The 12,717-nt window shown below is 33.7% G+C and overlaps 1 protein-coding gene across 2 annotated transcripts in view; it reads left to right on the top strand.

The window, feature by feature from the left end:
• Positions 1 to 12,717, top strand: part of FBXL4 (F-box and leucine rich repeat protein 4) — a 146,172-nt gene that overhangs the window by 47,437 nt on the left and 86,018 nt on the right. For both annotated transcript variants that reach the window (XM_036769162.1, XM_036769163.1), the window contains exons 5-6: positions 3,414 to 3,759; positions 7,158 to 7,402. In XM_036769162.1, coding sequence (XP_036625057.1) covers positions 3,414 to 3,759; positions 7,158 to 7,402 — 591 coding nt within the window. The remainder of the gene's footprint in view (positions 1 to 3,413; positions 3,760 to 7,157; positions 7,403 to 12,717) is intronic.

The raw sequence follows: 12,717 nt of genomic DNA on the forward strand, positions 1-12,717 counted from the left end.
GTGTGTATATATATATATATACACACACATATATCTTACCTTGAGGTTTGATAGCATCAGCTCTATTATTTTGCATAAGTTTATATCTTTTTTTATAGCCAGTGGGGAAGTCTTTTGAAAAAATGTCCTTGTTCCTAGGAAAATTCCATTGAAAGTAATTGTTTTAAATCTTTATGCCCAGGGAGAGTTAATATTTATAATATCAATCAGCACAGTATTTAATAAGATCTTCAGTGTAACCGAACTCTGCTAGGTGTTGTAAGATACAGAAGGCATTAGTATTTCACCTTAATAGTTTATAATTTTGTAAAAGGGAGCCAGTATGGTTTGCCATGATGAAGAACTGATGTACATCTTAAGTCTTCCTTAGATATTTATAGGAGATAGGGATTAGACCTGTGATTTCATTGTGTTGGGAACTTGCAGCTAAGGAAATTCCCTCCTCTACTAATGCAGGTCGGCACCTTCTCTACAATTTATAATCTTAGAGAGTTGACTAGAGCACTGAGGAGTAACTGAATTGCCCAGGGTCACACAACCAGTATATATCAGAAGTGGGACTTGAACCCAGGTCTTCTTGGCTTTCAAGGGTGACTTTCTATTTACTATGCCATGCTGCCTGTAGTATGGCTCAATTATTTTGTGTTTGAAGTCAGTTCCTAGAACAACAGATATATCCATATTGAAATATAAGTATAAAATATATAGACTAGAATCTTCTTTTATTTCTTCCTACTGAGTCTAGGGTGTATGACAGGATCATAGGTGAAAGTATTATCCTGAGATCCTTTCATTAAGCAAATATTTGCCATTAACCATGTGTTCTGATTTTATATATATATATATATATATATATATATATATATATATATGTGTGTGTGTGTGTGTGTATATATATATATATACACACACACACACATACACACATACATACACACATATATATACGTATACATACACATATACACACACACACACACACATATAGGGCCACATGCATTGAAGAATAAGAGTAGTAACGACTTGGTCCCTGTCCTCAAGGAGCTTATAGTCTAACTGGAGAGACATGAGAAACACTTGAGAAATTGAATACATTGAAGCTGTATGGAAGTAAGAGCCAAATACTGAGTAATGATTCACGTTTTTTTAGCACTTCATAATTTGCAAAGCACTTATCTCAGAGCAAATCTGTAAATATTATTATCTTCATCTGTATCAGATGAAGAAATTGAGGCTCAGGGAAGTTATTAACTTGTTCAAGAGCATATAACTAGGAAGCAGCTGAGCCAGTATCTGACCCATCTTTTTTGAATTCTAATCTAATCTTATCTTTCTTCCTGTACCACATGGTTTGCTTCTCCTTCAGTGTTAGATCCAACTACTTCATCCAGTGAGTTGAAATTACTATGACCACCATTCTTAACAGAACAAGTGATTTCACAGCTATCATGGTCTTGGTATAGATATGGAAAATGGATATCCTATTTTACCTTTATTTCATCTGATTCAAAGTTGGAATTTTTTTAAAGGAACTTTTGATAGAAACCTAATAATAGGAATTACAGAAGATCTTTCCACATGCAGAATTTTTATCCTGCCTCTATCTGTCTCTTGAAATCCTTAGTTCTCTTCAAGGTTCAGTTCAAATGCCACCTCCTAAATGAAGCTTTTCCTGATCCTACCAGTTTGAAATGTTCTCCCTCCCCATCTCCCACCCTGACCAATTACTTTGTATTTGTCTGTATTAACTGTTTGAATGTATGTTCTTTCCCTTTGGTGAAATGTAAGCTTCCCAAGAGCAAGAGCTGTTTTAGTTTTACCTTTATATTCTCACGGCCAGTACCAGGTCTGGCACCTTATAGATGGATTGTTTTTGATGCTGTTGTTGTTCAGTTGTTTTCAGTCATGTCTGACCCTTTGTGATCCCATTTGGGGTTTTCCTTGGCAAAGGTACTAGAGTGATTTGTCATTTCCTTCTCCACTGGATCCATTTTGTCAGGTAATCAGAGGTTAAGTGACTTGTCTGGGGTCACACAGTTAGGAAATGTCTGAGACTGGACTTGAAATCAGGTCTTCCTCTCTCCAAGCCCAGTGTTCTATCCACTGAGCCACGAGCAGCCTCTTAATGAATTATAATTAAATTTAATATCTTGGAAAGGTTTACCTCAGTGAATCAAATCTTTATCTCTCTAGACTAGTATCTGAGCCTAGACTGTCTAGAAACCATGTGATGTTGATGGTGACACCATCATTTCTGAAGCCTGTTTTTCTCGTCTTAGCTCACCCCATTATTTAGTAGACTTTATTTATTAGGCTTCCACTTCTTCTGGATTCAGAAATGGTGGCTTCCTACTAATTTCAGATTTAAGGGATGCACCTAACTCTCAGCTTATTTACAAGTCAGTGATTACTTGAGTAAAAGAAATTGATCATGTCTTTGCTGATTCATGTTATTTCCCTCTGACACTTTATTTCCGTCTGTCCCACTAACTCTCCCCCAGCCATCTTACCCTCCTGTCAAACACATGCCCCAAACTCCACCCTAGGGAATTTTTTCTTTAGGCTTCCACAGAAAAATATTTTACACATAGGAAAAGATAGAAATCATCCCTGCGTAATAAGGGGCCAAATGAGAGAAATGTTGAATGGTGGACTGGAAAGTTTAGATGGTCTTATAGACAATGGGGACTAAATCGCCATTCAAGTCAGTGAAGTGAGGTGATGAAAGCATTGTTTTGGGAAAATTAATTTGTTGATGTGAAGAAAGATGGATTGACAGAAGGAAAATATGAGACTGATCAACTCTTTAGCTTCTTAACAAAATTGAAACATGATATTGTGAGGTGATAGTAGTGAGAACTAAGAAGGAACTCACTATAAAAGACATTTCAGTAGAACAAATGGAAGGTTTTGGCAATGGGGGGCAGGGTTGGGGGGAGGAAGAATAAGTAAGAATAAAACAACATGTAGTTTTGAATCTTCATGGTTCTGACAGAAATGGGAATAATAGGAATGATGGGGTTACTATTTGGGAGGTAATATGATGAATTTAGTTTCTGTAATAGAGTCAGTTAGTCAACAGAAGTACTTTTTTTGTGAAGAAACTTTTCCTATTTTGGGCTACTTTCCTTTCCCTTCCTCTCATTCTCCCACCTCTAAAACTGTGGAAGGTGGAATCTGTGAAATAAAACATCTACGCAGTTGTGGCAAAATATCAAAGTTCGTTGAATCATAGCTATATTTAGTTTTTATTTTTCTATAACTTGGAAGTCACTAAAGAACTTAGAAGATCTGAGACCATCATTTTACACTCTAACAAAGTGTTTACTTTCATGATTTAGATTTGAGTAAACAAACATTTCCATCCATCATGATTATCACCTTATTATAGGTAAAGTTTCTTTCTTTGGCAGATGGGAAATTCTTTGGTCAGAGAGACCTACAAAGGTGAATACTCCCCAGGCTCGCCAGTTTAAACCTTATATCAAACAGATAAATTTTCCTTCAAACCTCATTCGACTGGAAGTAAATAGCACTCTTCTGGACTATTACACCGAATTAGACGCAGTTGTGCTGCACGGTGTGAAGGACAGACCTGTACTTTCACTTAAGACTTCGCTCATTGACATGAATGATCTGGCTGAAGAGGATTATGAAGAGAAAGATGGCTGTGGAATGGAGGCTCTTAGGAAACAGTTCAACTGTACTGCCCTCAGGGAATGGACAAACAATGGCTATTTTGATAAACTACCTTATGAGGTAAGCCAAAAATATCTTAATAAAAATAGAATAGAGAATATTTCACTAATAGAAATATAAAATGCCTAAATGTGCAAACAGATTAGTAATATGTAAGGTTATAGAAGAAATACTAACTCCATTTAAGAGATTGTACTTTCTTCACGTATTCTTTTTTATTTGTATTTTAGTTATATTTAATTTGCTAAAATAACAGTTCTTTATGATTCAATGAAACAGATTTCAAAAGGCTTTTACTTAGTAACACATTTTAAACAGTAATGTGAGGCAATTGAGTTTTTAAAAAATCCATTCGTACTTATTGATTCAAATTAGCATTCTTAATCAATAAGCATTTGTCATTATTAATAAATTCTGTTAATGTATTACCAATTAGACTGATTCTGTGAAGCTTTACTATATCTAACAGCTGTCATGAAATTTGCAATATTAGAAAACCTAGATAAAAGGCATAGTACTGGACAGGGGCCAAGGTAAAAAAAAAAAGTAGGGGAAGAGCTTTGACTGTTCAACTCCATTTTTTGCTCCTCAGCTTTAAAGGATCTTTGTTTGCTTATTTGTTTGTTTTCCCAACTAGAGTTCTCTAGCCCTTAGGATGAATGGAGTAAGAAAGAGGAAGCTAAGGTGGTAGAGAGAAGGAGGGAGGATAGAAGAGGAAGAGAAAGTGGAAAGAGACAGAAAGAATATTTATATTAGGAAGAAATAGGACTAAGCTGAGCCATCAAGGACTCCAAGAAAGTACTGTGCCATTAGACTTCATATAATTGCATCCATAGATACAGCTTGGGAGATGATTTGGAGAAGACTGGAGTGCATAGTCAGATGAACAGACTTTTTTATTTTTAACTCCTCCTTCCAAAATTGAGAATTAAAATTTTATGAACAAGTTTAATATAGTATGTTGAACTTATATTCCATGACAACTATGTGTATGTTATTGATTTGGCTTCTGATATATCATGGGCCTTGTTTTACTTAATAGATGAACTAAACATTTTTTACAAATTGAGTATTTTAAATATATTTAAGGAGCAAGCTTTTAAAAGTCATTTCATTGTGAATACATTCACTAAGTGAAGAGTCATTCCTTAAAGCAAATAATCTTTTATCTAATTTGTTTTTCGTTTATTTATGGATTTTTATATATTACCACTTTTCTTCAAAGCAAGATAACCCAAGTTGTCTCTGAGTACTGAGTTACTGGTATAAAATAGTAACACTTTTCCTCACTTTTCCTCATTGTTTTTCTGTTAAATTTTTTTGTTTGAAATCTTAGGTTGCTTGATTTTGACACTTTATCAAGAATACTTATTGTAAATCTTTTCTTCTAATGAAAGTTATTTCGAGTATGATCAGATTTACTTTTTAAAAAGCTTCCCAAATTCCATATTTTATCTGAGAAAAGGCTTCTGCTATAAATTCTCAAATTTAGATCAGTTAATACTGAATTTAATGAATACAGTAGCATTGCTGCTGTATTCAACTATTATCAGGATTGACATAGAAGACTGTGATATGAATGTCAGGATGGCTCTCATCATAAAGTAACTTCTAGCTCACAAAATGAGGTTAGTTTTTCATTTGTAGGCAATTCATCCCATTTAAATGGATGAAAAGATTATATGTAAACAACTACTAAATGTATGTATAGCATCTTAAAATTTACAGAGTGATTTAGATGCATTATTTCTTTTACTCCTCACAACTAGCCTGTGAGGTAAGTACTACAGCCATGATGACCTCTATTTTACAGGTAAGGAAACTGAGACTCAGAGGAGTTATATGACTAGCCTGTAATAATACATCTTGTAAATATCAGAGCCAGGATTCCAATCCAGGTCTCTTGTCTTTATGGCCATTGCTCTTTCACCACACTGTGCTGCTTTTCTACACCAAAATGTTGCAAAGCATAATACTTCACTGATCAGGAAAAAACAAACAAACTAGGGGGGGAATTGTATTGAAAGGATGCTTTTTAATAATTAAATTAACTTTATTTGGGGATTCCTTCTGAACATACCATGTCATGTATTCATTATGGTATCAAATTGTTCTTTATGCTAGGATAGTCATGGATAAAGAGCAGAATTCTGACAGACACCAGAATCTATGTTGATAATGATTTATAGACATTTCTCCATAGCCTTGAAACCTGTTATCTTTTGTTTAATCATAGGTAAAAAGTTCTTTACTTATATTTTAATGCCATAATCTTATTTACATTTCACTTTATTGTTTCTGTTTTTTTACTTTCCGCTAGTGTTTTTCCAGTTAATATCATGGAATATTTTTCTACATCAAAAACTGAACAAATGCAAAAGTGTGTATTTAGAACTCTACCAAAAATTCCTTGAGAACTAATCTTAATTAATGTTTACTAGTGTTATAAGTAACATAGGTTATTTAATGTTCAACCTGAAGATGTCATTCTGTCAGCCTAAACTCATTCATTCTTTAAAATCTCAAAAGTATTTCCAGTTAAAATCAGATATATAGTTTAGACTGTATAACTAACATGACAAGGGATTGATAAGTTTGTTCATAATGGTTTGATGACACCTTTTGTAAAACTAATTTTGAAATGTTACCACTTTATGTATTTAGAATTTATGCAGTATTTTTGGTCATTGTAACATTTAAAGATCATGTGGTATTTCCTACTATGGTTTTATGTTGCAAATCATTCTTTCAACATAATTCTAACCAAAAATGAACAGTTCGGGGAATATGGTATATTCATCATTTTTTTCAAATGTCCAAAAAGTAAAGATTTTTAGAACAGGGAATTTGTAATTTTTTTTTACATCTAAAACAATTACATCCCATTTTCTCTACTATTAAGAAATCAATCATAAGAAGAGTTTTTTTTTGGCCCTTTTCAGATTTATCTTTCTAAATTTATAAACATGATTTTTTTTCCTTTGTGTTTCTTGGAAATTCAACCATATTCAGTTGTACAGCAAACTGACTAGTGCTTAACATCCAAATATGCTTGACTTTCAGGCCATTAAATAAGATAAATGGATAAGTTATGGGAAGGAAATGAATCAGCATTCAAAACTTTACTCTTCATGTTTGTACCACTTAGAAAACATGCTAGTTATTTATTGTTCACCTTGAATTTTGGTAGAAACCTTATTTTAGACACAGAGCCTAAATGCAACTTTAAAAATAAATAGAATAGTCAGAAGGAGGCGGAAATACTTTGCGTTTTAAAAACCTCTGATGCCTTGTTATTGTGATGCAAATGGTAGCCTTCGTTTCGATATTTATTCTTTTCAGTGTTTAGCTCATTAAAAGTAATGTTTTGATTACTTCTTAATAATTTTACCACTTGACTTTAATAATAGTTCTAATTTTTATCTTGATATCCTTAATGTTTTTTATCTTTTACGTAGCTCATCCAGTTGATTTTAAGTCATCTTACACTACCTGACCTGTGTAGATTAGCACAAACTTGTAAACTACTCTACCAACATTGCTGTGATCCTCTACAGTACACTCACCTCAATTTGCAACCTTACTGGGCAAAACTGAATGACACATCTCTGGAATACCTACAGTCTCGCTGCACACTAGTCCAGTGGCTGAATTTATCTTGGACTGGAAATAGAGGCTTCATCTCTGTTTCAGGATTTGGCAGGTTAGTGTCCCAACATAAAGAGGTTCACTAAAAGACTGTGGGTGGTTCTCATAATGAAGGTTCAAAATACCATGTAGTGCATATTTATGAGAGTAAAATAGAAATGTAGTTTGAATAGTAGTAGATTGGTTTCTATTAAAAGTAATGTCTTGTAGCATACTCTTCTGGTTGAGCAGCTTAAAAACATCATGAACTATAATGTTATTTAGTGAAACTATAGCTTTTATGAAAAAAATTTAAGCATAAGTCCTTTTTTCATTTTTATGCCCAATGAAAGTTTTTTTTTAACAAAATATAAAGGCTTTTCTAATCTCATGGTTTCAGATTATATGAATAACACATTAAAAAAAACTATTTCAAAATCAAATCTACCTCTCTAATGTGATTTGTCAGAAATGGAAAACAATTTATTACAGAACATTTTTAATTAAATCTTAATTACATGTGCGATGCATCACCCAAATTTAGAAGCTCATTTGAACTAATTATGTTGAAAAATGCAATTGCACGCTAAATAGGCGACCACACTTGCAGACCTGCCCAGGTGTTTCTGCTCCCTTCTATTTAGACACTTGGTTTCCTTACAATTAAATGTCACCTGTTAAAACATTGGAAGGTTACACAATTCCTAAATTTAGGAATATAGTCATTTTATCTTATGTTGTAAATTTGTTGTAAAACTAGTTCCTTGTTGATGACAGTTTCTATTATTTTTCAGAAAATAATTTTCTTATTTTTATTAAACTAAATAAATGATCACTAAAGAAAAAAACTCAGGAAATTTTATGAAATTTGTGTTTAATGAAAAATTTTCTTATTTTGAAAAGCTAAAAACAAACTAGAAGTATCCCTTCTTATTTACGACAACATTATTTTTGAAAAGTCCTATATGAAGGAATTTAATTAAATTCCCTTAACTTGTTATAAAACCAAAGATACATTTTCATGGATAATTTTTTGGTGTCAAGATGTTTGAGAATCTGATAATAGTAATAATGCTTAAAGTGGTTTTTAACAAAATATTCAAAATGCTAACATAAGTGAACAGTATTGAAAAACGGGGAGAGGGGAGAGAGGGAGGGAGGAGATCAATTTAGAAGCTGTTGCAATAGTATACACAAAAGGTAATGAAGGTCTCAACTAGAATTGTAGCTGTATGAATAGAGAAAAGAGAACACATCCAAGAGATGTTGTAGAAGTGGAAATGCGAAGTCGAAGATGATGTTTAAGTTAAAAACTTGGAAGACTGGAAGAAAAGTGGTACCTTCAACAGAAATAAGGAACTTTGGTAGAGGGGTGGGGTCACAAAGAAAGACGATCAGATCCCAAAACCAATAATTCCAATTTGACATAGCAACAATTGTATTCTAAAACCAGTAAGTACACCTCAATGTAACAACAAGGAAATTATAACGCAGTATCACAGCAAAGAATCAAGTCATCCTGTAACCTTCCCTGCTGCTGGGATCTTCCCATGAACATGAATCCCAACTGTCTGCTTGCCTGAGTTCCATGAGTTCTGTAGTTCACTAGTCTGCAGATTCTCAGCTCTATCATCTAGGAGTTCTTACTTCTTCTCTTTGGGCTGAATTCTAACCTTAATTGCTACCTTCTGGGTATATACACTCTTCTTAGGGCCCCCAAGGGCCTCATGCCCAAGCAGCAAAAGGGTGTAGGCCTGGGGCTTAGCACTTAGGAAGTAAAGGGGATAGGCCTGCCTCTAATCAAGCCTCCCTTAGCCCCACTTGAAGCCTGTTGAATGGGCAGGGAAAGATCTTTAATGACTGATTGGCATCACACTAACACTTCTGGTATGCACCCCAATTCTGTTTCCATAGCCAATTACAGAGGCTTCTCTTCACATGTGGTTACTGGACCAGAATGTGCATACCTCAAAGTCCATGTAGATGATGCATTAATTGAGCACTCTGTGCATGCTCATAAAGGCTGGGCTCATTGGTCAGTCCCCCAGTTTTTCTTATTTGTAAAACTAATTCTAGTACATAAGAAGAAAAAGGGAAGGAAACAGCAATTTGCTTTTCTAGGTTTTAGGTTATTGTTTTATGGATAGAGTTCCTCTAAAAAGCTTCATTTAAAGCTTCATTTTTTTAAACTAGAAATTTAGTATCTGTTGTCAGTTCACTCAAATTAGTTGCTTGAGCTTGTTTAAAGAATACCAAAAATGAAAAAATGAACATAAGTACTTTATATTTAATGACAGTATTTTACTCAGTAAACTATTTGATCTTTTAAAAATGTTTTATTGATGCTTTTTAAAAACTTTACCATCATGCTCTATCCCCTAAAATAGCATCCTTTCTTGCAATAAAGAAGTACAAAGCAAACTGGCACATTGACCAAAGATGTTCAATGTTAATATCATCCCTTTAATCCTCATTGTTTATATTAAGTGAATATTTATTAAAGGGAGGAGGGGAGTAGCATTTTTTCAAGGGGGGGCATTAAAAGTTTTTCTGACTGATTGCTGTTGGCCCCTTTACTTTGACTACTGAATTGATAGTCATTATGATTTGTAGGCAGCATTCCCAGAATAAACAATAAATATTCATAACTTGATTATTAATGAATAATCTATGAATAAGTATGGTCATTACTGCTCATTACTGTGAACAAGATTTATTTATAATAATTTTAAGAAAAAAAGTAGATTTTTTTCCAAAGTAGAGATGTGTTAAATGATCAGTTTCTAGAGAGTTTTTTGGAAAAAGATTGATGTAGCTCCTTCTTGTTGCGGATAATTCTTACATAGATACAAAACTGTATCTCTTTAAGTTGAAACTATTTAGCATGATTTTTCTTATGAATTCTTAGGAAACTCTATCCCTAAAGTATTCAGCAAGTAGATTTAGGTGAAGAGACTAGTACTTAAAAACTTCTGTCAGAATAGGTAACTCTGTCCTTTCTGTATAGGCAGATCTGTAAATTAATCACTTAATATATTGCCTATATTTATCAGTCTGTATGCAATTTCTTATTAAAATCAAATTTATTATAATTTTCCAATTCTTAAGTCACAAGAATCTAAATTCTTTTAGATTCTTAGATCCCTAGAAATTCTTATTTCTACATTAGTGTATGTATATTGAAATATAACCATACTCAGTTCCAAGATTTGCCCTTTTCTATTTTTAAACTCTGTGTAATTTGACTAAAACCAATTACTGATACTTTCATTTTGGTAGTAAGTATTTATTACACACTTACCATATACCAAGCACTGTGGTAAGTGCTAGAAAATATAAGGAAAGGCAAAAGCTGTTACTGCACTCCCAGAATTCACATGTTACTAGAGAAAATAATATGCAAATAACTATATACACAATATGTAAAGGAAAATTAATCTCACAGGGAAGACATGAGCAGTGGGAGGATTGGGATGGGGTGGAGGAGTAGGGCAGTCTTCCTGCTGAACTTGGGATTTGAGCTGTGTCAAAGTAAAAAAAAAGCAGGATGCAGAGTTGAGGTAGGAGAGCATTCTATTTCTTCTGCATTATATCATTTCATTTGTTTTACTGTTGTTTCAATATATTCTTCTCAGTCTTCTCTTATAGCCTCATTTTTGCCCCAGTCTCTAAAATGCATTACCTTATTCTGTGTGGAATTTTCCAAAAGTCCGAGCACATATCACTTCTCAAAACTGCAGTGGTTCCCTATTGCCTCAAGGACAAAATATAGACTTCTCTGACATTTTAAAGTCCTTCACAAATGGCTACCAGCAAGACTTAAGCGTAGGGCATTAATGCCCTTTATCCCCTCTACGATCCTACCAAACTGATCTGCTTGCTGTTCCTTATGTACAACATTCTGCCTTCTTTCTCCATGCTTTTGCTGTAGCTCCCCCCACACCTCCCCCATATCTGTAATGTTCCTCTTCCATAACTCTCCCACTTGGAACCCCTAGCTTCCTCTAAAGTTCAGTTCATCTACCACCTATAACCATTAGTGCTCTCCCCTTCCCCAAATTTAATCTTAATATAATAGAACCTTGTACTTGTCTTGTATCTATTTGTTTATGTGTGTGTGTTTATTTATGTTTACTTAAGTGTACATTGTGTTTTCCTCAACATCATATGTGACCCTGAGCACTGAGACTTTGTCATTTTTTGTCTTTCTATTCCCAGACCCTAGGACAGTGCTTGGCCCATAGCAGACATTTAATAAATGTTTATTGATTGATAGATGATATAAATAGTTTATTATACATGAACACTTCAACTGTTTTCATTCATTTGTCTATCTATTTTGTGTATCCATGTCTGTGTTAGTATGTCTCACTTCTGGAGGAAACAATTCTTTCAGATTCTCTTTCTACTATACCGTATCTGTCACTGGGTACACCTGGGTGTTCAGAAAATCTTAGTACAACTTCAAGCATTAATTTTTAATAGTGTAAAACTTCAATAAGACTTTTGGGATACCTTGTATGTGTTAAGCATTTGGTGGCTACTTTTTAATAATCTTTATAATGTTTTCTCTGGAATAGATATTGTATCAAATAAAATTACAGGTTATTTAGAATAACAATGAGTTTAAACTCTTTCAAGACTCTTTACAGTATGAATAATATAAGCACACAGTTAGGAGTCAGGAGGCCCAAGACTTTCATCTGATGCTACTACTACCTTCTTACTAAAGAAGAATACTCTAAGGATTAGTGCCTGATTCTGGGATGAGTAAACTGATATTAAATTGTTCGCTCGTGTGATGTTAATTATTCCAGGGTACAAAATATCATTTAGAAAATGACTTCTTTCTATGTACTGTGTATTACTTCGGAAAGATTAATTCATCTCATGAGGATAAGCAATTTATTTCTACATTAGAAACTTGTTTACTTGATAGCATGAGACAGTTTTGGATTCCTTATTTGAAGACAAACCTATTCAAGATACCATCATCATCATCATCAAGAATTATTTTGTGAGAATCTACTAAGTGTATCACAGGCTCCTGTTGTTGGGATGGGAGACAGAAAATGGAAAAGCTATAAGCTTACATAAAACTAGCTATTTCAAGGTGACAAGCTAACTATAACAAGTTAGCTGTTTTCAAAGCTAACAAGTAGCTTGTTCAAGGTGACCAAAGAGTTGGCCAAGATAAAAATGCTTGTTATGTGTTAATGAATGGGGATAGAAATAATAGTTGGCTCAAGATAAGTCTGTAGATCCTTCTGCCTTCTTGGGAGGTATGTGCTTTGGTAAATGAAGTGAAAAAGAAATTAATGTAGATTTGAACTAAGTAAAGAAGAGAGAATATATGATTGGATTATTCAGTTAACCTGTGTATACCATCTG

The sequence above is a fragment of the Trichosurus vulpecula genome, chromosome 7 (genome assembly GCF_011100635.1).
Source record: "Trichosurus vulpecula isolate mTriVul1 chromosome 7, mTriVul1.pri, whole genome shotgun sequence".
NCBI lineage: Eukaryota > Metazoa > Chordata > Mammalia > Diprotodontia > Phalangeridae > Trichosurus > Trichosurus vulpecula.